At 44.5% G+C, this 27,680-nt stretch overlaps 1 protein-coding gene across 2 annotated transcripts in view; it reads left to right on the top strand.

Moving 5' to 3' along the window:
- kif26ab (kinesin family member 26Ab) overlaps positions 1–27,436 on the top strand; it is a 59,693-nt gene extending 32,257 nt beyond the window's left edge. The window contains exons 1-13 of one of the 2 annotated variants that reach the window (XM_028395597.1): positions 9,697–9,780; positions 12,306–12,489; positions 15,073–15,285; positions 16,294–16,387; positions 16,943–17,205; positions 18,072–18,255; positions 18,822–18,981; positions 19,339–19,501; positions 20,305–23,566; positions 24,133–24,326; positions 25,157–25,180; positions 25,294–25,444; positions 25,527–27,436. In XM_028395597.1, coding sequence (XP_028251398.1) covers positions 9,761–9,780; positions 12,306–12,489; positions 15,073–15,285; positions 16,294–16,387; positions 16,943–17,205; positions 18,072–18,255; positions 18,822–18,981; positions 19,339–19,501; positions 20,305–23,566; positions 24,133–24,326; positions 25,157–25,180; positions 25,294–25,444; positions 25,527–25,708 — 5,094 coding nt within the window. In that variant the 5' untranslated portion in view covers positions 9,697–9,760 and the 3' untranslated portion in view covers positions 25,709–27,436. Of the gene's footprint in view, positions 1–9,696; positions 9,781–12,305; positions 12,490–15,072; positions 15,286–16,293; positions 16,388–16,942; positions 17,206–18,071; positions 18,256–18,821; positions 18,982–19,338; positions 19,502–20,304; positions 23,567–24,132; positions 24,327–25,156; positions 25,181–25,293; positions 25,445–25,526 lie in introns of those variants that run through there. The other variant, XM_028395596.1, reaches the window with a different exon arrangement.
- Positions 27,437–27,680: the final 244 nt, after the last annotated feature.

The following is a 27,680-nucleotide window of genomic DNA, read 5'->3' as shown; positions in this document are numbered from 1 at the left end:
CCCCATGGGAGTCAAGTAAGTTGTGTTGTACACAGACAACACTGAGCTCACTTGGGTGTGTGATGCTTTTGTGTGTGTAATGTTGGTGTGTTTGCTCTCTGAGCAGTGGTGTTTTTTTAATAATTCTCCCTTTCCTCTCGCTCCTGATTTATCTTTCTTTCTTCGTTGCTCTCTCTTTTCTGCTCTGTGGAATGTGCAGTTTTGTGCAGTCAGAGTTGGACTGTCTGCTCCCTGGAGGTGAGAGGCTAATGGTTTTGTTGTCAAGCCACGCTGAGATGGATTCCTCCACCAAGAGAAGTGTGAGCAGAATGTATAGCGTGTGTAACATCCTGCAGAAACCCTGGCTCCATTTTGAGGAAGCCTGCCACAGTGGAGCTGAAATGTTAATATTACCTCCACCTCCAGAGCTTGAAAAATGAGAATTGATTCATATCAATCTGTTGAATCTGAGCAACACATGCTCAGGGCAGTGAATAGCTCATCACAAGTATTGAGTGGGTGGTAGCTATGGTGGTTGAGCTACCCTGTGGTATTTGTCTTGGTTACTGTTGGATAAAACACCAGCTGGTATTTTCCTGCCATAATCGGGCTGATGGGACTTAATGGCTGCCTCTGTGCAGCAGCAGACTCAGTGGTAGCACCAGCTGAGGCCATGGAGGGACTGGAGCCTGTAGAAAATTCAAGGTGTGAATCTGTCCAAGGCCTGTCAGGCACCGTCAAGGCTGAGGTGCTGATGGAGCTCCAGCCTTGACTAAGAGCCTCAGGGATCCAAGCCAGGTAGATGCATCCCTCAACTTTCATGCACCTTCTCATCCACCCACACACAGTATGTGGTGATGCTGACTCATAATCCTATATCATTCGTCAGGTAGCAGAACAATTAGTGTTGAGTAATTTCCACAGGTCTGGCCTTGTCCGTCAGCATTTCTCTAAATTAATAATAATTATTTGTTGTACAATTTGTTGTCCATGCACTGACTGTGTTGGACTTGCACAAGCAGCAGAGTAGAACCCTTTGTTACCCAACTCCACATACAGTATTGTTCCATACTGTATCACAGATTGGCATGAAAAGACCATGTTCAGCCTGAGTGACTCTTATATATCATACTCTGCACAGGAGTATATGCTGAATATTGCATGAGAAATTCTGATATGGATTCTGCGTTCAGATTATGTTGGAGAAGCAGCACAGCTGAACCTTGCCAGGAGGTCTGTGCTTTCCCTGGGTTACCAATGCATGCAGTGGTGGTTGTTGTTGTGCCCTTTGCAGCACTTTGAGATGGACTCTGTTGTGATGGTCTCTGCAGAATCACTTGTGCCTGTCATTACAAATGACAAACTGCTCCAGTGATAAGGGAAAAAAGTCAAGCAGAGTTTTTGTCGCAGCCTTTAAGAGGGAAAACCCGATGCCTTTTCCCCTGCTCCCCCAAATAAATCCCTGAGTCAGGAAGTCTGTCTGGCCCACTCACATAGCCTGCAGGGGGGGCATTGGATGGGGGATGACAAACAAAGAGCTGAAGTGCTGACTCGAGCCTGTGCTCTCACCCTGGGTCCATGTGTACTAAGCCCTCTGGGGAGAGGGGAAGGTACAGCTATCCACTCCTGACAGATTCCTTTCACACATGAAACGATGAATAAATGTGGAGCACAGACCTCTTTCCTGTAGGTTTGTCTCTTACACAGGGCTGCCTTTGTTACTTAGGATGGTGGTCGTGACAATATAAAAGGAAAAATTGTGTGCGATTAGTGGCATGTGGGCAGGAGAGGTCATGTCCTCAGCATCAATCCTTTTCCGGCTGTGTGTGCCTGCCCACGTCGAGCATTCCCCATTTAACTGGATAAAAGCACTGATAGCTGCCCACAGGGCTCCATGATCATTACATTAGTGTTTAGTTATCGAGATAGACTCTGTGAAATTCTTTTATTCGCAGCCTGTTGAATGGATGTTATGCATCACGCCTGTGGGGGCTGAGGGATGCCATCTGAACCTCTTTAGTGTCCCTCCGTGAAAGGTGTCATGCAAATGAAGACTATTATCATTGTCATTACAACCGCAGTCACTCCCACATTGTGACTGAGACACTGTGGAATAAGAAGGAATAAATTGCAATAGCTGGTGGCAGGGAATATGCGTTGAAGAAATTTAGGACCTATTGTGTGCAGTTTCAGAATCGAGCCCATGGCCTCATGAGTCCCCATGAGCTGCATTTATGTCTTACAATCTAGAGAAACAAAGATGGCTTCTCAGGGATCACTGCACCTCAATGCTCTGCCATGCCATGGCCTTCTGTTCAGCATGAATAACTAATAGCTATCTAATCACTGCTAGTTGATTTCCCTAAACACTGGTGTTTTATTTTTTGAGAAAACACCCATGTGCAACACCGCCAGCTTCGGTTGGAGTTCAGATTACTACAGAGGATAAGGCCTTCGTCAGGATGTGTGGTTTAGGGTTTACCTAATTACCTTCAGCCTCACTAGCTGAACCATTTCAACTCGATAACTCTTGTCTTCTTTATTTAAATTTCCATCTGTGTGTAGCTTGTCTGTAGGATAGCTCATATACAGTATAGTGCTCCATCTCATGCTAGCAGCTCTGATAAATTTGAAAGTGCTGCATGTTTATGTCTGTATTCCTGCTTCTGCCTTCTACATGCACATTGTCTTGAATGGAAAGGATTATTGCCTGTAATCTGTTCACGACCCAGCACGTGAGAACCAGCTGTGGCGTGCTAAAAATCCCTTTATCCCTGTACATACGCTCCATGTAGCCCAGTGAGTGTAGCTGTGTGTGTTTTTCGGTGGCTGGCTTTATGAGTATGTGATACTGGATAAACTGCTTGATTTGAATAATGCAGCTGCAGTCACAAACATCTCAGATGGGGCTCGCGGGAACACATCCTTCTTTTTCCTTATACACCCATGGATGTGTTTATTGATCCGGCTGATGCTAATAATTATTTCTCTTTTCTACATAAAGATATCCACTGACCTGCAATCTTGCTTATCTCCCTGTCTGAACAGCTCATTTCACCCGACTTGGACCCCCTCTAGTTTTTGTTAGGTCGGCTATTGACTAGAATATAGATGAAAGATTAAGAAACACATGTTAGAACTCCCCTCCCCCTGCGTTCTGTCTCTCTAGACGGCCCACTGATTAATCACCCCAAATGTTCTCAGCAGCCTGCGGGCCTGTTTGTTGTGATAGCCTCTGTGTGGAGAAGTGCAAATAAATAATCGCAAGGTGTCTTACCCTGGCAGCGAGTGATTAATGAAGCAGAGAAGTGGAGCAGAAGTATGCTGACTTTTTCCCCTCTGCTTGTCTCTCCCACACTTATCATAGTCTTAAGGTATTCCCCATTTTGATGCAGTGTTATGTATAAAGCTAAGGCGGCATTGTATTTGATGGAGGAATCGTCTTGTGTTAATAATAGTCCTCATCTGTCTGCTGTATTTCAAATATTGTGCCTCCACTGTGTGCTGACACAGGAAACGTCAGTCAGCCAGTGATGAGTTGATGACAGTGCCAGGAGTTCTCAGTGTGCCCTGAGAAGAACAGCCTGCCTGAGGTTTTCAAGGGAAGACGTGGGTGGGATGACGGGTGAATCTGAGTTCAGCATGTGTATTGGGAGTCTGGAGTTATTCCAGATTTTCTGCAGTCTTGGAGAGGAGTGCAACAGAATACCTGGAGCTGTGTCTGAGAAGCAAAGAGTGAAAATGCTCTGGAAGAGATGAAAGCAGCTGTTAATCTTTGTCAGCAGTGCCAGAGGTGGCGAGACTGCAGTCTGTGGAGCAGGGAAGAACATGTCTTCATTATCATCTGTCACCCATCAGCTGAAAAGTGAATTTTCTTCCAAGACTTTTACCTTTGCTGCCTGGGCCTATTTTGACAGACTAGCTGAGCAATTTTCCTTCTTGCATCCAAAACTGCTGTTTACTGGAAACCTCTTGTAAACAAGTTGGAGTCTATTGCTATAGAATTTCTTTCACTGACCTTTTGACTCTTAGTTCAGGTGGTTCCAATTCTTTCCTCTAGGGGCTTTAAATTGGCCCGTTTATCTTATTGACTGACAAATAGATCCTGCAGAGCTACAGTAAAGCCATTCGTTCACCTCTTCATGGCCTAATGTTGAAGCTTGTAATCAAGATTTTTTACCTTAGCTTTATTTTCTGGTCTCTTTTTGATTGTATTTAAACATAAAAAGAACCAAGTTAGGTTGAGACAAGGCCAGAACAGACCTCAATACAAATTTCACCATTTAGCTCTTCCTGCGTATATTCAGATGTGTTTAGATTCGCAGGAGAGGGGATGGTATAAAAACTGGCTGTTTCAGTCATCTTAAAAGAAATCTGCCATCACTCTTGGTGAGGACGGGCTGATATTCCCTCTTCGTCATTAAGCGGTTTACTTATTTGGCATGAATACAGATCACCTTCTTTGCATTGCACTTGTGGAGGTGAGGGTCTGTTGGCATGAACTACTTCTTCTTGATCTGACGTCCAAAGGCACACAGGACAGATCTGCTTAGCATACCTCCCCTGATACTTCACAACAAAATCACGGTAAAATGAACAAAGAAATTGATTTTACCTCCGCGCCTTACTACAAGGCAGTGCTTAAAATTCTGCTGTTTACTCTGATGTAGTGTAGCAACAAACCAGGCTTTCTTGAATATTGATGAGTTTTTTTCACTTTTTTGGCGCCAACTGTTCCATTTATTCTTGGCCGGCTGGGGATTCCCATCTTTGGGAATAAAGTAATTCCAAGCTGGCTGTGGCATCGCCCCAACAATCATTTTTTTCCCGTTTCTTTCTCAGGCAGAAAATGATTTACCTCCTCATGGACAGTGCTTTACTGGCACAAAGCCAGACCCACTGATCGAAGAGAGGCCTTGGCTGTACACCCTGCTGCTCCCTCTCTCACTGCCTCTTTTTTGGGTTCCTCTGCATCTGTCTCTTACCTACTATTCCAACTAATATATATTTTATTTATTTTTTAACACCATGTTCTCCTCTGCAATACCTTCTTTGACTTTATCCCTTTCTTCCTCTTATTTTAAATGATCCCTGGTTATTTGAGCTATTCTCCAGAGGATGCCTTAATCTCTTGTTTTCCACCTCAGCCCACAGACCGTTTCAAAAGACCTCTAAGGAGACAGAACAGAACAGAACAGGACAGGTTTACAACCTGTGGGTAGAATTTATGCAGCTTAATTTACAGAAAACTGCAATCTGCATTAAAATTAAGAACACAACACGTGTGTTGCTGACAATACACAAAACCCTTTCTCTTCTCTGACAACAGTTTGTATTCACAGATATTACATGAATGCTTTTAGCCGTACCTAATTGGCACAGGATTGGTGCAGTGAAGATGTGTCTGCAGCCTTGAGCTGTCAGCAGTCAGCGCACAAATAATGTGCCATTTGATATTCTGTGTCCAAGGCCAGACAGTGTGCAGGAACAAAAGCTTGTTGAACACCTTGTAGGAACAAAAAGCCTCTATAAAAGGCCTTGGTCTAATGTGTTCAGAACGTGCCAGGCAGGATATTGCTCAGCTAACTGGACATCACATTCTTTGCTGTCTGGATTCATTTATCTATTTCTGAGGATTTGTAGAAAGTCTATAAATCCTAGCCTGGAAGTGTTTGGCTACTTCCTGTAAACTACTGCTGTGTAAACTGACACAGGAGAGAGGAGCTCTACCTTCTGACTGCCATTAAAACAGCCAAGCAGGTGGAACCGGGCTCCACACTCAGTTGAAAGCTTGAGAGCTTTGGATTGGTAAGACTCAGCTGACAGTCAGATAAGCCTGTTAGTTCTCTTTTCCATTTTACTGTGGCTCTGACTGCTAAGGGAGGGAGGAAGCACATTTTTCAGAAATGTCGGCACAGATCTTAGCTTTGGTTGATGTTAATCTGAGGGGGTTGTTTTGGGGTTGTTTTGAGTGATTTAGGATAAGAGAGAGGAAGTGAGAAAAACTAAATGAATGTTTATACCAGAGGTCCTTTGATTGCAGGGAGGCTTTAGAAAGGAGATGGGCTCATTACTAGACTAAACTCCTGCTGCCACACAAGAGGCTAGGATCATCCTTGTCATGCTGCTCCTTTGGTGTGTCTCACCAAAGCTGCATATTTTCTTTGGTTACTTGTTACAGTCATATATTTATATATCATGGCCACACATATGTGAGAAAACAGTCTTCACCTGGTAAACACCATGTGTGGACTCCGAGGAAGCACTTATGGCTTGGAAGCATTTGTCTCATTTAATGAACAACATCCTGACTCATCTGGGTGGGACTTCTTGCAGCCGGGGCTGGATGGCAGAGTATGACATCATCTCTTCTCATCTGTGCGTCATATCGAATGCATGTGTGTGTTCTCGGGCTGATGTCACGGCCGCTTAATGACTGAAGCTTAGCGAAGGCTGGGTTAGGCTGTGGGTGGACTGGGACCATGACCAATTAGGCCATTGCAGAAATGCAGATTTGCTTTAATCCCACCAAAAATTGGCAAATTATACTAAATTGCTAGTGTCTGACTGCACCATGGAGTCCATCCCCCCACTCACACACACACACACACACACACACACACACCTTTGGGGCAGAGAGTTGTTTGATCGTGTCAAGGGCAGCCCATCAATAAGACAGTGTGTACTGATTTTAGCTCTGGGGAAGTTTCCTAATGATAATCCTTTGACTCAAAAACAGAGATTCTCACCTGATAGACCGACACACATCCAGCCAATCCAGCCAATCCAGCCAGTCAATCAAGACCATCTGCTGATGTGGCAACATGGCTTCATGCACCCAAAAGAAATGCCTTTGCTACTGAGTGCATTGTCTCCAGCAGCGAGTGAGTCCGACTCATTGTGCTGTAGTCATTATCACTGCATAGTGTTAAGGCTGGCTGGAGCCCAGTATTCCCATCTCCATTCATGAAGAGCTGTGCCGCCCTGCTAATCATCTGCAGTGGGAGACTCACTGTGGGTGGGTGGGTGAGTGGGTGGGTGTCGGGGTAAAGCGGACTGATATCAGACCCAGTGGTCTGATCCCTCCATGAATGACCAGAACAGCCTTATCTGGAGTGGAGTAAAAAAAAAAGCAGAATCCCAGAAAGGAAATGTCAAGAATATTAACTGTGGCCAACGTGGTAATTAGCCACAGAATGGGGCTACCTAAAGAGGCGTATAGCTGAATGGGAGAGAACAGAGAAAAAATTGCACAAACAAGGCAGTGGGTGTGCCAGCTAATGATTCTCTGGGGCAAAGGAATTTCTCTTGTTAATTTGACAAAGCTTGAAAAAGAAGGCTGGTGGGATTATTGACAGTAAGCCAACATGGAGCTTTGAAAGCAGCAGGCAAACACAGCCTCCCCACTCTCTCTCTGTTCTGCAGACATTGACCTTCTTCCTCACTGCCACTCCCTCTATAGGTGAAATCTAGATGTCCTTTCTTTCTCTTTTCAAAGGCACCAGGAGACCTTTTCTTTTAAAAGGTACTTGATTTTACATCTGTCTTGCTTCGGCTCATTTATATATATTACAGTCATTATCTGTCCCTAAGGTCTGTTCATAAAGAGACATTGATGGAACTGAAACGCTATCAGGACAGTTCCAACTGTGACTGTCCCTTTTTTCTATGTCATTTTGATATATAACACTGAGGGTAGCAGCAACATGCATCAGACTAATTACTGGTTGCAGTGTCAGGGTGACCAATGTAGACATTTGTTTTGTCTTCTTGCCAATCACAATTCAAAGGATGGTGGGGAGGCAACCTTCAAATGATTTTGGTGCTCTTTAAAATAAGAGTACCTCAGCTGTATTCATTCGGACACACAGCAGAAAAGCAGAGGGGTGTGCTCTGGTGAGGGAGAAGGTAAAGGTTATGTGATACATCAAACTGTTTCATTGCTATGTTGCACTCACATGCAGTGTCTTTTATTTTTCTGTATTTTTGCCTCCAAATTTAATCCAGCAGAGTTCACATAAGGGGCACTGTGTCAGAAGGAGAGAGGCAGAGAGAGCTTCGCACTGAATGTACTTTCATCTGGCAAGTCTCACACCCACTCTGTTTGCCGATATGTTGTAGTAGGCACTCTGCAGCCAAAGCAGCAGCCTTTCAAAAAAAACTGGCTAGTTGGGGGGGAGGCTGAGAGGGCTTAGTGGTAAATTGGCAGCCCAGGGAATACAGGGTACTCTCACCCTAGCACTCACCCACTCACATGCTTTCATTCCCCTTTTTACCCTTGACCATTGACTGTTCTCTCTCTCTCTCTCTCTCACTGTCCAGCATAAATCTGCCTTTCTAAGATGTCATCTGTTCATTGTCCTCTCTCTCCTTCCTCACACTTTTTTAATCTCTTAGCTTTCCAATTGTGTCAGAGGATCACTCATTCAAGCGATCCATCTTTCTGCTCTTAAGTATATCCTTCCTTATCTGTGTGTCACTCCGTGTGATTAATAATGCCCTCATTCATCTGGCTAATTACCTCCTTCAACAATCACGAAAAATACAAATGTGCACAAGTATACACTCACTACACAGGCAAACAGAGGAAGGCACTTGTGCTCATGCATGCATGCACTGTAGGCATACTAACCAAATCTGTTTGAAGTGTGGGACCCTAAAAGAAGAGAGGGCTCCTGTATGCATTAAGTATTCATGTGACGTGTGGTAGGGTGCATACATGTGTGTGCGTTTGTAAGGGGGGTTGTAGGAGACAGTATGTGTGTGCGGGTAGTGAGAGAGAAAGACTCGCAAATTGCGCCGCAAGCAGCCAGCAATCGAGCGCTGACACCTCGTCTGGCAGTCGGAGGGAAAAGGGGCTGGGCTGAGGAAAGAAAGAGAGAGAGAGGGAGAGGAGGGAGGGTGTGTGTGTGTGTGTGCGTTTGTGCGTGTGTAAGCGAGCAAGGCAGGGAAAGAGAGACACGGCAGGACAGCTGCCAGAATTTCACCGATAGCAGGAGAAGGACCGAGAGGCGGAACAGGAGAAGGTAGTCTCTTCATTCTCAGCCACCCAAGGATATCTTCCAGCCCTGCCAGGAGCGGTGATTCTCTCTCCTCTTCCTTCTGCCTGTAAGCAGCAGAGACTCTGGGAAGGACCTGGGCAGCAGGATCTGCAGCCACTCACAGTAGACACGGCAGAGTGGATTTACTGAATGAGAAAAACCCATGCTGCAACACAGGCTTGAATGTGGTAAACTAAGTTAAGGGAGAGGAAAGCAGTTTTTTTGTGTTTGTCTGAACTGATGCCAAACTTTTGCGGGTGCAGATGCATGAAAGGAGTTTGAGATTTGTGGTGCATGAACAGAGAAGGTGCTCAATCTTTTCCTGACCTCTTCCTCGCCTCCTCAGAAGAAACTCTCTGGATTTACCTGCACCCCCCTCACTGTGCACCTACTGCTTTTCCTGCAGGGCACTCATCCTGTCTGCCCACTCCTACCCGGCCCCACCTGGCGCTTGTTCCATTTACTTACTATGACGCCCATGCCTCCCCCTCCTTGTCCTCCCTCTACCCCCCCAGCTTCTTACAAATCTCTGTGAAATCAAGTGGAACCTCGATGATTGCGATTGCAGCAAAGAGGACCCCCGTGCCCCAAGTAGTGAGCAACCCCGCCTCGCTCCTTTCTCGCAGACTGGTGCTGGTGTGTCAAATGTGCAAATAATGGAGAGGAGTGACAACACAGACATGGACTGCAAAGTTGAACTCTATCAGTTATCTGTTTTTTTGACTATGAGCACAAACTAGATGATGGATTGGAAAGAGCTGTAAGTAGTCCGCTGCAGCATGTTCTAACTGATGCATGTTGAAACTAACCTTTGGTTCACTTTTTTTAGGCAGATGATGATTTGCACAAACTTGCTGATATCACTATCACACACTCCTCTGAGCATGTAGAACAAGTTGTGATGGGAAACAGCTTCATTAGCATAGAGATTGAGAGTGAACAGGTGGACAAGCTGTTGTAGCCAAAGAAAATCAGAGCCTCTTCTCACCGCTTTTTTTTCCAATGTTTGATCATATAGTTGGGTGAGGCAGAGAAAGGGGAAGAGGGAGGGAGGAAGGGAGAGACAGAGACAGGCCATTAATTTCCCTGTGTACCTGTAGCCCTGGTTTCAACAACAAAACCGCATAATCATCATTTTTTTCTTAACGTGTGCCCTGAACGTCATTGTGCAGCATGAATTAAACCTCAAGGTTACATTCCCTGCTCTCCTCACTGGTCAAGACAATTACAAATCAGCACAGTGCCTTTTTTCTATCTTAAGGTGACTCGTGATGCCTGATTTATGTCTTTTCAGGAAGAGAAGACAGAATGAGGTGAGAGAGAGGGACAGAGACACACAGACAGGGTAGATTTGTCTTGAATGAATTGCTGCGGATGTCTCTCATAAATGCACACACACACACACAGTCACACACAGCCACATGTTCTTAGGTATAGTTTCTCCCTTCTTTCTCTCCATCTCACATTCATCTATTCCACCTCATTTTTTTTCAGTCACACGATCCGTCTCGCATGCTATCACACATAGGCAGCTCCCTGGGGAGAGTCTTCTCCTGTAGCCTTCTTGGATGCAATAATTATTCCATCAGCCAGCAGTGTGTTCCCTGATTGTGCTCTTGGGCTGTCGCTGCAGGGGGTGTACAGTGGAAAGGGGAGCACTATGAAGGGGGGGCACTTGTCACTCCTGAACGCATGGCAGAGGGAAGGGGAGAGGAGGGAGGGTGTACGTTTTTGGCAGCAGCCCACCCAGTCCTGTCCAAAGGAGCCCAGAAGAGGGCTAATGAGCTCAGGCTGGCCTCTTAGGAAAGTGCTGCTCACCAGGACACACATGCGTTTCCCCCTTTTCTCTGTGTCTTTTACCTCTCCTAAAATCCCTTACTCTGCAGGTTTATCTTTTTTTTCTTTTACTCCAGTTTCCTTTCATTTCCTGTGCCACTCTTTCCTTCATCTTGACAACCACCCCTTTGTCCTCCCTTTATTTCTCTGAAATCTGACTGCTTGAGTGAAAACCATTTGAGTGCATTTAAATTTCCTGGGGGTATTACTTTCCTCACTGACCTTGAATTACTGGATGAGGTGTGTGTGCGTGTGTGTTAGTTGATCCAGGGCAATGCCATACCTGGAACCACTCCACGTCTGGCCAGATTCCCTGCAGGCCAGCAGAGATATTGGTGCTGTCTTTAGAGGTACAGGAGTTTAGATGCAGAGGACTGCAGATGTCCTCTAGTTAGCGCTGACTCTGGGAGACAAGAGTTGATGATAGACCAGATGATAGTGGATTTTAATTAGAGGATTGTCATAAACCTGGGTTCAGTTACAGCGGCTCTGTTAGGTGCCAGCCCAGCAGAGCTGCCATGTCTGTCCAGAGCCCCATTCACACCAGATAAAAACTCTGCTGCTCTTTTTTTCTGTGGGAAAGGGTACAATTGGCATGTATTTCAGGTCAAATAACTCCACAATAGTCACATGAAACAAAATGGAAAACCCATCTATCGGCAGTGGGAAAGTAGTCAGTCCTCCTTTTTGTGTTCTTGAATTTAAGCACCCCTTACATAAAGACTCACTTTAGTGTAAAAGGGGTATAAGTATCGCGGATATGGCAAACGGACTTGTACAAGAATGTCAATATACAGCACACAAACACATCTTTGTCTTAAAATGTGGGTGAACATGTTCTGTCATTATTGCTTAGCTTTTGCACTAGAGATAGACATGACAGTATTCCAGAGGGTTGTGTTTAAACAGTCATCGCCTGTCATGACCATGACAGTTCTTTGTGTTTGATCAAGATAAGTGCATGTATTTATTGTGCTTTACTCATATGACAGCCTACATTTGGTCCTTGACAGGAGAAGGCCAGTAATCATTTGTCTCATGGTGTTGAAGTCTCTGTATTAAGAAGAAAAAAAAAAGTCAAGGTTTCGGAGGGTTAGAACATTTTTCTTCTCTGTATGGGAGTAGGACATGGGGGTTGAAAGAAAGCATTTTCAGACTGGATAATGTTTGGGAGTGGTGGTAGTGTAGCTCTCCTCTGGACTTTGTTTACTTTGGCAACCAGAAAGAAATAGTTGACCTTTATGATATGGTCTCAGTGTGTGAGTTGTAAAGGTTTTGGTTGGTTGGCCAAGGTAGACATTCACAATCAATAAGCTCTTGGTTGAGCTCCTCACTAAAAGAAAACATACGCTGAACAAAAAAAAAAAAAAACATTTGCTACAAACATCCTGGCAGGTTTGTATTCTAAGTATAGCTTATCTTTCAATGTGTTTTTTTTTTCTTTTTCAGGGCAGCTCAGAAGCTGAATCTGTCCTCCAAACGGAAGAAACACCAGCCCTCACTGCTTCACCCGCAGGAGCCCTCCATCTACCCAACCAATTTCAGTGGCATCCTGCAGGTCTCACCACCCCCGGCCCCACCATGCCTTCTCCGAGCCGTGTCCAAAGTGAAAGAGAACCCAGGGATGGGAAAGGTGAGAACAGATGCATAGCGGCATATGCAGAGAATTTACAAACAGAGTGCACAACTGTTACAAAGCCAGCTCATGTAAACCACCATTCCATGCCTCCCTCACACAACCTCACACAACCTCTCTCTCTAACACACACACACACACAGACCTCTGTTTGAAGGGGTGAATGCAGAGTGGCGACAGACTGGTCCGAAGGCAGCATGCTGTCTAGGCCAGTCCATGCAGATGCAGTCAGATAAGCTTGCTGGAATGTCTGAATTCACTCGTTTGTAGGACCAGCATTCCTCTCTAAATGCAGAAACACAGTAATTCACAAATCTGTGGTCACGTTAACAGCAGGATTTCTAATTCCATTTTAGGTACAGTGTACAATGATGAAAGTCAGTCTGGCAGCAATAGGACAGTCATTAAACAAAGCTGTATAAACACGTTGCTCTTCCTTTGTGGTTTATTGGGTATTGTTTGTCTGAGCTGGCGTCCTGTATTTATAAAGCAGAAGTCCCCTAACAAGATTAGATCCCACCTGGATAGGAAGTGCTCGCTTCTGTTGCCAGGTATCCAGACGGTTGAAATTTTGCCACATATTGTATATCTCCCATTGACATGTGGACTGTAAAATAGGATTTATTATATTTATGATAGAGTTCTAAGGCTATTAGGGGAGGTTGTCACTTGGTTTGTTTGTCTTTTTTTTTTGTGGTATCATAGAAATAACATTTTCATTAGCCATCATGATTTTGACTTTGCCTGCATCTGGTCCACATTAACTCAGCCTAAGCCTTTTATGTCTTGTTTCCATCATGCGTATGTGGGTCACTTCCACTCCTCCACTTTTGACCTAGACACAGTGCTTCAGGTATAGATATTCGAGTGGATGGAGTAATGCCAAGCCACACTAATGGATTTTGTATGGGGATCAAGGGACAGAAGTACAGGGGCCATTAGCACAGGGTCCGAGGTGTGAAAATACTGTAGCCAATCCTCTGTGGCCTTCAGTGTCTGATTTCTGCCAAGATAAATAAAACTGAGGCATTAGCTCGCCTGGTGTCCTCTGTCTGTTAGGCAGGCATGCAGCAGTCATATGTGGAAGCTCAGTTTAAATGACATACAAAATGTAATTTACTCAACATATGCACACGTCAGTCACAATAACAGCCCCCTGTGGAGTACAAAGAGGGTTTGCAGTTGGTTTGTGGAATCCAAGATGGATTCACTCACTGAAAGAAAGGGATTTCCAGGCACATTGTTTCAGAGTGCCGGAGTCTAGATCTGTAGCAATATTTATATACAAGTCAGGGGAAGAATGGACCTTTTGTGTAGGCGTGGAGATGGTGAAGGTCCCAGGCTGAGCACAACAGTGAAGGGAGTTAGCTGTATTTTAAGGTTTTTATTTCAATGCCTGAGAGGCATCACAGGTACTTTTTCAAGACACTTTGGAATGGTTCAGGATTAAGTTCCCTATCACATATACAGCAGCATATAGAAACTCTTCTGTTAAAGTAATGCTGGGCGTGACATTAAACACTCCTGGATCTCCAAAGACTGCTAAACATATCCCAAGAGCTGTTTCTGTCCCCTGTCAGTCACAGATATATTTCCACAGTGCCTTCAGGGAAATAGAAGTGGTGCATATCTACCCATCAGATTGTAAAGCAATATAGAGTTGTCAGAATTTCAAAAGGTGATGTAAATGGGGGTGTCATATTGCCTGATATGCACAGACACACAAACCACACACACTGTTTTTCTGCAGCAAGCTGGAACTAGTGAAACAGCTTTGCTATTGTTTGTAAGATGTGCAACCATATTTAACTGACTGTACTCATGTAACTGTGGTAGTAACATTAGACATGAATGGGCTTGTTAGAGCAGTGCTGAATCAACAAATTTACATATAACCTGCCTTCCTATTCCTATGTACCGTGCTGGCACGATGAACTGTGGAATGTGTTAATACTGTGAGCTCACTACATGAATGTTAATGCTCCAGAATGCAACAGGGTGGGCTTCAGGCTTCTTAATGTGGAGCAGACATTTTCCAGGCAATAGAAGGGAAGGAGTGGAGAAGGAGGAGAGTGAGTAGGTGGGTGGGTAAGAGCGGGGTGGGCCATATGCTCCTGCACTCCCATGCTGGTGAGCTGCTCCTGGTCCAGAAAAACAAGCTCTTTTGGGATAATCCCCTCAGCAGGGAGCTTCACACACATCACTTTCCACCATTTCAGCTATGACTTTCAATACTCACCTTGCTGCCTTTTCCTAACGCCATTAGGCAATGTGTTGACACACACAGTTTGCCAGTCAATGTGAGTGTTTCCATGGTAACCTTCAGTGTCCATCAGTTCTGACAGCGTGGATGTGTTGCTAATGTATAATGCTGCAGGACGCTTTCAGTTTGCAACTTATATACAGAATGCTTACCACTCTCCATTCTTCTGTTAGAAGTAAATAATCTTAAGCTTAGCCTGTATTTTTTTTTAAATCCATCCTTAAATCTCTCTGTTGAATCCGTCTGTTCATTTGTCATCTATTTGTGCTGTGTTACTTTCTTATCCAGCCTTTTCTCCCTCTCACTCTGTGGTTTAGGTGAAAGTGATGATGCGTATCTGTCCATCTCTGGAGACTGCAGACTCCTCAGACTCTCAGTCCTTCTTGAAAATAGACAGCAGGAAGAAGCAGCTGACACTCTATGACCCTGCTTCCAGCCCACACTCCGGCTCAGGGCACAGGAGATCCGCCACTGTGGCCGTCCCAAAGATATTCGCTTTCGATGCTGTTTTTACCCAGGATGCCTCACAAGTAAGGGCCATGTGTGTGTTTGTGTATGTGGGTTTTTTTAAGGTGCTGTGTGGGAATTGAGCCTCTCAAGGGCGAAGGGACGTCTTTATCCTCACAGGGTGTGGCCAGGGGCTTAGAGGAAAAATGCCTGTCCTGGGTCAGGGGGCATTCTTACCAGTGTGGGCCTAACAGCTGGGCCTTTTAAGCCTTCTGAGGAATGATTTGAATCCACTCCACTTATATTTAATGTCTCCTTTCATAGAACAGCTATGTCTAACCTCTGTCCTCTGCAGCACACAGCAGGCATAAAGGTCAGGTATATTGACCTTTATGATATGGTGTTACTATAGTATAAACTATATTACATAAAGGAGGGGTCCAGTTTTACTTTTAGAACACCAGTCTTATATAAAACAATTGGCTGTTACTCTCTGAAACATTTTCAGACAATTTTAGGTTAAGTATTTTATGCATTCCCCATGGGACAGTACAATTTAAATAGCTGTGACAGCAGAGGAGACTGCTGTAGGGTGGCATATACGTAGCAGCTGAACCTCAGATCCTCTGTCTTACCACCTACTTTGAGCAGTTATTTTCCTAACTAAGCTGTTGATAGCTAACACAAAATGTTTCTGCTGCAGAGCTCAGGCCAAGCTGCTAGATTGTGCCACTGGGACTGCACTGCTGGTGGCTAACAGTAACAGCAAGCTGTTCTTGCTGTTAGAGGTCTTGTTTGCTCTGTGATGTATGGGAAGAGTCCTCTGCTGCAGAAGCCTCGCCCCAGAGGACCCATGCTGAAACAGATTGCAAAAACAAGCCACACGTTGCGGCACATTCAAACACATACAATCCTACACCTGAGTGATAAAAAATACTGAAACCATGAATGTGATTTTCTGTAACTAATCTCGAATAGCTGTTTAGTTCATGGCATATCATTTTGGAATTACTGTCCCTGAACAGTATTTCTTGGATGTGGCTGAATTGTAAATTGACTGTGAAGGGGCTGTCTCCTTGTGTTTTTCACAGGCTGAGGTGTGCTCAGGGACAGTAGCAGAGGTCATCCAGTCTGTGGTGAACGGTGCAGACGGCTGCATCTTCTGCTTCGGTCAAGTCAAGCTCGGTAAGCTTCTTCACTGGCAGCAGATTAGACATGTGCCTTTGTTGGAGAAAGAAAACTCTCATTGCTCTTTGTTAGCTACACTTGATGTCCACAATTGGCTTAGCGGTGCACTGGGGTGAGTCAAGGAATGGCAGATTGGAAAAGGAACAGTGGTGTTGGGGTAGGGGTGAGGGAGGTATAGTGCTGCATCCTGGCTTCAGGGCTCAGTCTGTAATTAAAATCTCAGTAATTGGCCTGGCCAGTGCTCTTAGGCTGAAGAGCCTGCTGTTTCCACTTTTTATAATTCTCAACAGAATGATTGCTCTGCTTTAACTCCTTGGATTACCGTTTAGCATACCGGGATACAGAATATTGTTTTCTTATCAACCATTATTTTATTTTTTTAAATAACCATCATAAAATATCCAATGTCACTGTCTGTTTCTTTGTAAATCTCCTCTCCAGTCCAGACAGTGTTATGAAAGAAATAATTTTAGTATGAACATATAGTGAGTGGAGCTGGCTTCCAGACACAAGGCAATATTTCCATTTCCTCTCCCTTTCACACATCCCCAGGCAAGACATACACCATGATTGGCAAAGACAGCTCCACTCAGAGCCTCGGCATTGTGCCCTGTGCCATTTCCTGGCTCTTCAAGCTCATCAATGAGCGCAAAGAGAAGACGGGCACGCGCTTCTCAGTCCGTGTGTCTGCGGTGGAAATCTTTGGAAAAGATGAGGAGCTGAAAGACTTGCTGTCTGAGGTGTCAACCGGCAGTCTGCAGGAAGGCCAGTTGCCGGGAATCCATCTGAGAGAGGATCCCATCTGTGGCACTCAGGTGAGAGGCATCCTATCTCTCTGCTTTGTCTTTGTTCACTGATCCTTTCATTCTCTCTGTGGGTTATAAAGTATTAGTCTGTCTGAGTATTGATCTTTTTCTGTCTATGATCCACCTTCTCTTCTCCCAAAGATATTTAAACTTTTTTGTGAGTGAGTGTGTATGTGCATGTTTTTATCTCCCAGGACTTCCTACTCCGTCTCGCTCCAACCTACCTGCTGCTGAAATCCTTTCTTTATATTTTCACCAAACCCATCTGTGGTATTGATGGCTTTCTCCTTACCTTTGTATTGACTCTTCTGTCAGCATCCATCAGCATTTATTACCCTTGTTTTAGTGTTAACCCTCTATAGCACAATGGAAGTATTATTGGGGGATGGTGGATTGCAGGTTTGAAGTCACTCACAGGTGTTGCTGTCAGATGTTGTTTTTTGGAGATATGTATGGACTTCGACTTCAAAGGCTGTGCAGCTCTGTGAAGCTTCTTCTTGCTCTTCCTCTCAGAAGCCACACGTCAGCTTTCTTCATAAAGCCCCTCTGCCTGCTCTCATGTCTTCCTCCTGCTTTCTTTCTGTATCCCACCACTACCATCATCACATCATAGTGGGGGAAATGCCCCTGCCTCCTGCTCCACCATTACCTCTCCTAATCCTCCTCCCTCTGTGTGCATAACTGCTGTTTTAATTGCCCCCGAGACCCAATCTAATGGGCACGAAATGCATGCCGGGGTCCAATTAACTGGCTCCCCTCTCTCTGTGGTTCCTCTCCTCCCCTGTATCCTCTTCCACATCCATCCCTTTTTTAAAAAACCTTTGTGGCCTCTGCTGCCCTAACCCTGTTCTCTGTTTCCTCCTTGTCCCTGGCAGCTCCAGAATCAGAGTGAACTCCGTGCCCCAACTGCAGAGAAGGCTGCCTTCTTTCTGGATGCGGCCATCTCTGCACGGAGCACCAGCAGGCCAGATGCTGATGAGGAAGAGCGACGCAACTCCCACATGCTGTTCACACTGCATATTTACCAGTACCGCATGGAGAAGAGCGGCAAGGGTGGAAGTTAGTATAATTCTCATGCAGCTTGACTGCTGGAGTGAATGTACTCATTACTTTCACACAATTATACAGTTTATACAGTATATATTGTAGTGTATTTTGTATGAATGCTGTAGTATGCTTAAGTTGAGGTGGCTTATTCATTCATTATTGATTTTTTTTCCTAACCTCTATAAAACATACATTTGTTGGTGCAGTTGTAGCAGTAATAAGAATCACCCACATAATATGCCATTGCAATCATGATTCAGTATTTTTGCACCAGCTTCATTTTAAATTCTTAGAAGGAGAGGAGACTGTTTCTGATTGTCTGTTGACTCATTTCATTTTTATTTGTCTAACCAAAAGAGACTCCTTGTTACCATGAGTTACACATCTGGTAGGAGTTAAACATAGTCTGGCTGCAATTTGAATCACTCTAATGTGGGAAACATAGTCATACATAACCCACACAGTCATGGTTGTGCCTGCCACTCCTGTCATCATAGCACTGTGTGTGTGGAACTGACTTCACAGAAGGAGTGTCTGTGGCTTGTACTCACCTGGTTCTTCTTCTGCCGTTGGCACAGTGTCAGGAGGACGGAGCAGGCTGCACCTTATCGACTTGGGAAGCTGCGAAAAGGACCCGAGTAAAAGCAGAGACGGAGGGGGAGGCTTGTGTCTTTCCCTGAACGCACTGGGAAACGTCATAATGGCTTTAGCAAATGGAGCAAAACACGTACCTTACAGGTGAGAGAACCACCATTAATTTTACTGTCTGCTGTGTTTTATCCTCTGAGAAGCTGTGTCTATACATTAATTGTCTCAAACAAGTCCCTGCATGTGTTGTCGGCCCTGCAGGTTTGCTGTGTGACTATTTATTTACTTTGTTTAGTTAGTCTCATATAACAGCTTTCACTGGTGTTGCACAAGATTATATTATAGTTATTCAGGTATGAGAAGATTAATGACTTATTATTGGGGAGTGTTTTGCAGTTCAGAGAATTCAGAGAAACAGCTCTCCCTGGAGACATGTCAGCCGCCTTTATCCTTGCTGTAAAATATTACTGTGCTGTTTGCTAATAGCAATGTAAATATACCCTGTAGGGACAGCAAACTGACAATGCTGTTAAGGGAGTCCCTTGGCAACATCAACTGTAGAACCACCATGATCGCCCACATCTCAGATTCCCCGGCCAGCTATGTTGACTCACTCACTACCATCCAGCTGGCATCTCGCATCCACCGCATGAGGAAGAAGAAATCTAAGGTATCCTGATCAGTGTTGTTAAAAATATAACTGATAACAAGTTATGCGATAAACTCCAGTGGCTGTGCATTTTTTACACTTTAGCACAGGCATTTACTTGCTTATAATAAATTATAATTGTGCTTCATTTAGTGTTGCGTATTGTTTAGGAATGCAGAGTAATTGTTATTTAACATTATATTTAGGTGTTGCTGTTACAGGGATTGCATCGCTAATGTGCATATGTGATTGTGATTACATTTATCACAAACTGGGCCACAGTTTTAAGTCCTTAAATTTTTCTTCCTCTGGTAATTTTGGAGCTATTAAGTAAATGAATGTGTGAAGGCCTGTGTAAATGAAATATTATTAGTGCAGTAACTCAGTGCTGATTTTTCTCAGCTCCTCAACACATAGTCATGCAATCAATACCACTGCCTAAGGAGGTGTGTAATGCATGCCTCTGGATTAGGGAAATATATGCTCCAGATAATTAGGTGGAATGACAGCATGTATTTATTTGATATTGGTCCCAGGCTTGATTATAATGCAGTCCACATAAAGCCATTTTTACTATTGACATTTATTTCTGTGCAACAATCGATGTGCACTTTTAACCTTTAGGTTAATATTAACTTCTGATGTCATGAAAAATAATACTTCCATAAAATTGATTTTACAATGTAGATATGACGAGGATAGAAGGGGAGGATGGTTATATTCATATTTTAGGAAGATATAACTACATTAATGTTGTCATTTATTGAGATAATTTTCAAAAGTCTATTGTTTCCTCTGCCCTAACTACGTTTTACGCTTTGCAGTATGCATCCAGTTCATCTGGAGGGGAAAGCTCCTGTGAGGAAGGGAGGATCCGTCGTCCACCCCACCTCAGGCCCTTCCATCCTCGTACAGTAGCTCTGGACCCAGACCTGCCCTCCCTGCTCAGTGACCCAGACTACTCCTCCAGTAGTGAACAGTCTTGCGATACTGTTATTTACGTGGGCCCAGGGGGAACTGCAATCTCAGACAGGGAGCTTAGTGACAATGAAGGCCCGCCTGCCTTTGTTCCAATCATCCCTTCCCTGAACAAGAAGAGGTCTGTGAAAGAGGGCCCGCTGGACAGAGACCAGTTTTTTAAATGCAACACGTTTGCTGAGCTGCAGGAGAGGTTAGAGTGTATAGACGGCAGCGAGGAGCCCACTGCCTTTGTGGGAGAAGGCAAGCGATGTCAGGCTAGTCCCAAGACTGAGAAATCTAAGGAGAGCCAAGGCTCTGTTTCACCAAAGATGGTAGCAAATAGTTCTTACAACCAGGAGGGTCTCTCACCTAAACAATCTCCTAAATCTGTCCCCACTCAACCATCATGCAGTCCTAACTCTATATCTAAAGTGGACACTGCTGAAAGGCAATGCATACCTGCAGATAAAGCACATTCAGAGACTGTTCAAAATACTTGCAGAACCAGTGCTGATGGTGAAAAGGCCTTGGTTTCTGAAAGCCAGGTTTGTACAAATAAACTGTCAACTGCTTTAGCACCAAACATGGAGCCTGTGGTGAGGGAGAAGGTCTACTTCAACAAGAAAGCCCTGCCAAAGCCAGCTCCACCTCCTTCACAGCAGAGAGGAAGTACAGACAACGAAGAAAGATCCAGTACCCGAATGCCACCTGTGGGAATGAGTCACCAAGCTGTGAAAAGAAGAGATCCCTGCACTTCCCCTTTGCTCAGAGCTCCAGTGGAGGTGTGTCAGGTGCGCTCGACCCTGAGGGAAAGATGTTTGGATCGGGACATCCTTAGAGCTACTGTCACCCTGCAGCAGCCTGTGGAGCTGAATGGAGAGGATGAGCTAGTGTTCACTGTGGTGGAGGAGCTGTCTATAGACAGCATCATAGAGAAGGGTCGGCCATCGAGCATCATCAGCTTTAACAGCGACTGCTCGCTTCAGGCCCTGGCCTCTGGTTCCCGACCTGTCAGCATCATCAGCAGCATCAATGATGAATTTGACGCCTACACATCAGCCGTGGGTGGATCAGAGGTGAACATTGCAGTGGTCACACCCCTTCAGGAGGGAACAAAGGAAGGTACAGACAGCAGGGGTTCATCTATCAGCTCTTGGCTGAGTGAAGTTAGTGTCTGCACCATGGAAAGTGAAGGGGCTCACTCTACGGACGTCTTCCTTCCACCGGTTAAACACATAGGACCAGAGGCCACCTTTTACTTCGATTCCCTGGACATGTTTCATTGTGTATCCTCTCCTAGAGAGGCTAAGAACTCATTAAATGACAGTGGATTTAGTTTTTCTGAACAAGACAGTGACAGTGCTGCCTCAAGCAAACTGTCATTAACAAAGTGCCCCCCATCTCCAGAATCAGCAAAAGGCTCCCTTAGATTCACATCCAAAATGAGTAAAGCTCACTCGCTTAGCTCCTCCCCACTTCCACAGGGCCCCTCCATAGTCCACTCCAGTCTTCCTCGGAAGATCAAACCTACCTCATCCATCTCTCATAGCAGTAGCAGTAGCAGTAGCAGCAGTAGAGAACCACTAAGGCAAGAGGTCAAGCAGGATGATCCTTGGCAGCGCAACCACTCAGAACCTCAGTGTATGGAATCCAGCAGCACCAGCAAATTTCTCAGAAACCCCCCCACTGGCATCCCTTCTTGTAAAACATCCACCAACAGCAACAGTGTACCTCGCCCACCTAAGGTGCAGGGGTCTTCCTCATCCCAGAGGGTGGTCGATGGCTGTGAGAAATCAACCACTAAGAATCCACCCAGCAAAATGCCTCAGCTAAGACGAGGAGCCACCACCCTGGGAACTGTGCCCGTCATCCATTCCTCTACTGACTACAAGGGAACCCAAGATATTATTGCATCTACCACAAGCCTTAAATTCTCCTCTCTGGGGAAAAACAACAAGGCTAACTCACAAAAAGGGAGCAATCTCCCTAAACCTGGCTGCACCTCACCTCCTCCCCCTCCAGTGAGGAAGTCCAGTCTTGACCATAAGACTAAAACCCTGCTACCCCAAAGTGCCTTAAAGTCAGCATATGGGGAGGCAGGGAGGGCATCTGGAGCAAGGGCAGCTGTATCAGAGGATGAGCTTGAGGTACGTCATAGAGTAGACTCGACGGGTTTCAAAACATCTAGCCTCAACACAGCCAAAGTTACCTCCAGCCTAAAGGCCAAAGGGCCAAGAGGAGAGGTGGGGCAGCATTACGGCAGTCAGATGTCACTGGAAAGATGTGAAAGCCTGTCCTTGTCAGGTTCCAGAGCTGCACTTAGTAGGGAGAATAGTGGGGCAAGTTTAGGGAGCAGCAGTGGCAAATCTAGCAAGTCTATTCCCAGATTTGGTATTCCTAATTCATCCAGCTCTCCTATAGCCACCTGTCCATCTTCTCCAAGTGGAGCAAATATTGGAAAACCTAGTCAGGGAAAAGCTTCTGTAAACCCCAGAACAATAGGACCAGTTAATGGTAGTAAGGCACGCTCACTGTCAGCCAACAGCTCAAAAGGCCTAAGCTCCTCAACCAAATCGTTGGCCGCTCCTGCGACAAGAAACACCAATGCCAACCTCCCTCCATCAGGACGGACATCAGCCCCTCGGACCACTGCTACCATCACCAGTAAGCCTGGAAGGGGGACTATCATGGGCACAAAGCAGGCCATCAGGGCTGCAAATAGCCGTGTAAGTGAACTGGCATCAGGCAACATATCAGGCAAACACGTGAGAGGTTCAGGAGACTCGGACAGTGGAAATGACAGCGGGGTGAACGTGAGTGACGACAAAGCCCCCATAGCCATGCTGCCCTCTCCATACAGTAAAATCACTGCACCCAGACGGCCTCAGCGCTACAGCAGCGGCCACGGCAGTGACAACAGCAGTGTGCTGAGCGGGGAGCTGCCTCCAGCTATGGGCCGCACAGCGCTGTTCTACCACAGTGGTGGCAGCAGCGGATATGAAAGCATGATCCGTGACAGTGAAGCCACAGGCAGCGCCTCCTCTGCCCACGACTCCATGAGTGAGAGCGGCTTTTCATCTTCAGGCAGAGCGAGAAGCTCAAAGTATCCTAAGAAGAGAACAAACGGTGAGAAACTTTTTTGTCTTATATGTAGTAATATATATATAACTAAACACAAATATTCTAATATAGGCTATGCTGGTATTAGCAGTGTATGTGACATATATCAAAGAAACATTAGTGTTCTCTCAAAGGAAATTAACTGTATGAATCCATTCCTATTACAGGCACGGAATAGTATTTCATTGGATTTTCTCTCTTGCTAAATCAGCAGCATACATTATTCATACATATTTAAAATGATAATGAATGTTCGGAACAAGATCACTATGTGCTGCTCAAATAAGATGAATCGAAAACAACGACCTGTTCCCACTTTTTGTTTTGTACATTTGAATTTATGTACATTAAAATAAATCTTTGGAATACATTCTGGCTGTGGATATACAGGAGGAGTGAAACCTTTATAAATATGCAATCACTACAACTCGGCCATCATCTGTAAAGCCTTGCATCACGCTGTATCTCAGAGTGCAACTCATACATATTTCTTCACAGATCTCAGCAAATGCTGCCATTGTGTGTCAGCAGTTGTATCTCGTGCCTCTCTAACTGTATGCATGGCTTTGTAGGCTTCCAGAGAAGGCGGCTGATCCCTGCGCCACTGCCAGATACCTCATCCTTGGGGAAGAAGGTGGGCACAGCAGGCCAGTGGGTGGACCTGCCCCCTATGTCAGGACAGCTGAAGGAGCCCTTTGAGATCAAGGTGTATGAGATCGATGATGTGGAACGGCTCCAGAGGCGACGTCAGGAGGAAACCACAGAGGTGAGCAGAGGGTCACTCCTGACTTGTTCTACATGTCCCTGCACTTGTTTTAGAAAATGTGAAGCCTGGGTCGAGGTCATGTGAATCGCTCTTGCTAAGCTTCAGCAATATTTTACATGCGCAACATTGATGTCATATACATGCTTAAGATGTGCCACATTGACTCATGTTGTGGGAATTTCTTAGCTCTCCTTTTCCCAGTTTATTTTTAAAGGAGAGGACAGGAATAATATGTCCCAGACGTCTGACCTTCAGTCAGCTCAGTGGCAAATCCTGGAGTTAAAGATTCCCAGAGCTTGGTATTTTGCCAGCACTGCACCAGAATGTCAAGAGTTCAGGAGGCAATTACTGACGAGGGTTAATTGGTTCGAAAATGAGTGATGACTCGGCTTACTGCTGACGACGGTGGTGTTGATATGGAGTAGCGTATGAATGGAAAAAAAGATGGTGGTGAAAAGACCGATGAGGGAATGTGTGATGTATGCCAGATGCCCAACAACGCCCCAGATCAGCTCATCGCTGGCAGCCTAATAGCTTTTTATAGCTGGCTCCTCCTCTGTGGATCATTAACTGTTCCTTCAAATTTGGTGGAGCAAGAGACTAATTTGTTTTAGAGGAGATATTCAATCACCTATAAGTGTTTGATTTACTTTTACCTTCAAGGGGGAAAAATGAACTTTCATCTTTCTCTCCCAGACATTACTGTCTACAGTTCAATGCTTTTCTGTGGATTTTCCTTACTGGACTCATATGTGTATATTAACATGATGTTCTCAAAATACCAATAATGCTAAAATGTGTTTCATCTTTTGTCCCCATTTTGTCTTCAGCAACCATTCCAAGATGTAGACAAGGTGAGCTTATTTTCAAATAGAAAAACTAGTAGTTTTTATTTGATACTGCTAATTTACAAAACTTGAAATCTGATTTGCTTTATACACTTAGTAATCCTTCTTTTTTTTCTCAGGGCCTGCTGTATTTTAACAGTAAGCTGAAGGTGTTGGAGAGAAGGCAACAGCAAGTGAGAGATCTGAGGGCAAAGCATCAAGTGTTGTTGGAGGAGCTGGAAGACACCAAGGCCCGACTGATGATGGACCCTAGCAAGTGGATAGGAGAGTGTAAGTAACAGCCAGTTTGCCTGTAATTGGATTTCTTTACAAGTTATGTGTCAAAGCAAACACTTATTTCATGTTTCAACAGTTGAGGTGGACCAGAATTTGGATAAAGATTCTCCAGACTACCTGGAGGCCTTAGCACAGGCCACAGAGGAGCTGGAGTTCTGTGTCAACCTATGCAAGTCCCGTGTCATGATGGTGACCTGCTTCGACATCAGCATGTCAGCATCTGGCACTCAGGAGGGGCTGCGTGAAGTCGAAGTCTGAGGACAAAAGAAAGTTGAGGTGGAAGAGACGGAAGTAAGAAGATAAAGGAAGATGAGATGTAGCAGTCGGCTTATAGATATCACCAGAATGAATTGAGAGTGGATCCTTACATGAAAACAGAGGAGATCTTTACCACCTAGCTACAGTGCCTCGTTGTCCATGTTGACATGGCAGAAAAATGAAACGTGAGCACAAATGCTGTTGCTTCTATGGCACGGCAGTGGCCAACACTCAATGAACGACACCTGGAAGTGCCTTTTGTTTTGTTTGTTTTCATTATTTTTCATATGGTGCAGGTATCTTAAGCATACCTTAGCAAACCCTGAACATATTTCTTTTAAGAAAAAGATTTTATATTGCATTGTATAGTGTATTTAAATGAATATGTGGTGTGTACAAATATCCTTTAAGGGGAAAAATAAAGAAAAAAGAAAAAGCAATAAGCTAATGTTATTGCGCTCCCAGACTTTGCCTTTTCTCTTGTTTCAAACCTCAGTCAGCATTTTATCCATGTTCATTCAGCCTCTTGCGCCTTATGTTAACTCTCTGGTTCTGTAGTTTTCTAGATTTTCAAACTGGACTGTGCTATCTCATCAAGGACTGCATTTGCTGTTGTCACTCATCTCCTGCCAGCTGGCCTTTGAAAGCTTGCAGAGGAGAGTGAATGTTTTTCCCTCCAGTTGCCTTGATCAAAATGGGTCTCAGTGGATGCACTAAGGAAGAGCAGCAGTTATGTTGGGGGGATGGAGAGCTTATTCAAGCTGTGCTTGCCCATGTTTATCTCACTGAAAATGCGAGATTAAGCCAAAACATATCAGTCAGAGGGGCACTGTGACGGACAGTGAGCGATTATTCTTGATTCAGCCATTCTTTCTGGTGCCTCAGTCTGTGGCCATGCAACCCTGAGAGACTTCCCTATACTGATGATGGTAGTATGATGAATGGTTTTACTGATAGCAATGCTCATCAGTGAGCACAGTTTTTCCTTCAAATGGGCTCAAACTGAGAGCTTTCTGTAAACAGATGAGACAGCACAGGTCTGCCAACCTCTTATACACAAAGCAAACCAAGCCTCAGCTCTATGCATTCCTGTACAGTTACTACTGCAAGAACCTCAGCACTGATTTAAGGGCAACCACTCAGTTCAGCCTCTTTAGTCCTGTAATCTACTGTTTTCTAAGTAGGCAAGTAACAACATTGAGCATCTCAAACACAATTTTTGGTTTTGCAGTGAATAAGAGAAAGTGATCGTGGCTTTGTTTAGCAAACTCAATCATGATATCAGCTCTGTAGCTCCGTTTCTGAATCCCAGCTGACACACAGAGAACAAAGATGATTGGTGAAATGATTGTTAAGACAAACAGACTGGCTTTGATGTATTTTGGTGTGTTTTGAGTTTTATGACAAATATGACTTTGTTTGATTTCTTTTACAAAGATGTACTCTCTCAGGCCCTCTCTGAAGATGCTGCATGAGATTTTTTAATCATTTTTATGGATGATTTCTACACCATTTTTACCATTCTAATTTTTTACAATGTTTTCGGTTTTCACTAATGTGGGGTTAGGCTCATTAAAAAAAAAGAAGAAAAAAAAGACTATTACCAAACCAAGACCCCTTTTCCAAGAAATGATTATATGTAAGGTCATATTTCATATCAAAACCCATATTTTCTAATATCTTTGTTTTTGTATAGGATTTTCAAACCCTGTGTATAAATGTACAATACGGCAGCTTGTGTTTTACTACAGTACCTGTTAATAAAATGTTTCTTCTTACTGATTCAGAGTTGAATATTTTTACAGTCTACTGTGCATATATCCCACCACAGAGTTTCAGTTTTTTAGATAGTTGCAGTAGTGCTTGAGCACATAATTTCCAAAGTTGAGCTCCTCCAATACTGTGCATACCCACTATAAACTAATGATGCATTTGAATGAACTTTGACTATACTGTTATGTTAAGGCTTTTT

Source organism: Parambassis ranga, chromosome 22 (assembly GCF_900634625.1).
Source record: "Parambassis ranga chromosome 22, fParRan2.1, whole genome shotgun sequence".
NCBI classification, from domain to species: domain Eukaryota; kingdom Metazoa; phylum Chordata; class Actinopteri; family Ambassidae; genus Parambassis; species Parambassis ranga.
This window is presented reverse-complemented; position numbering and strand designations above follow the sequence as displayed.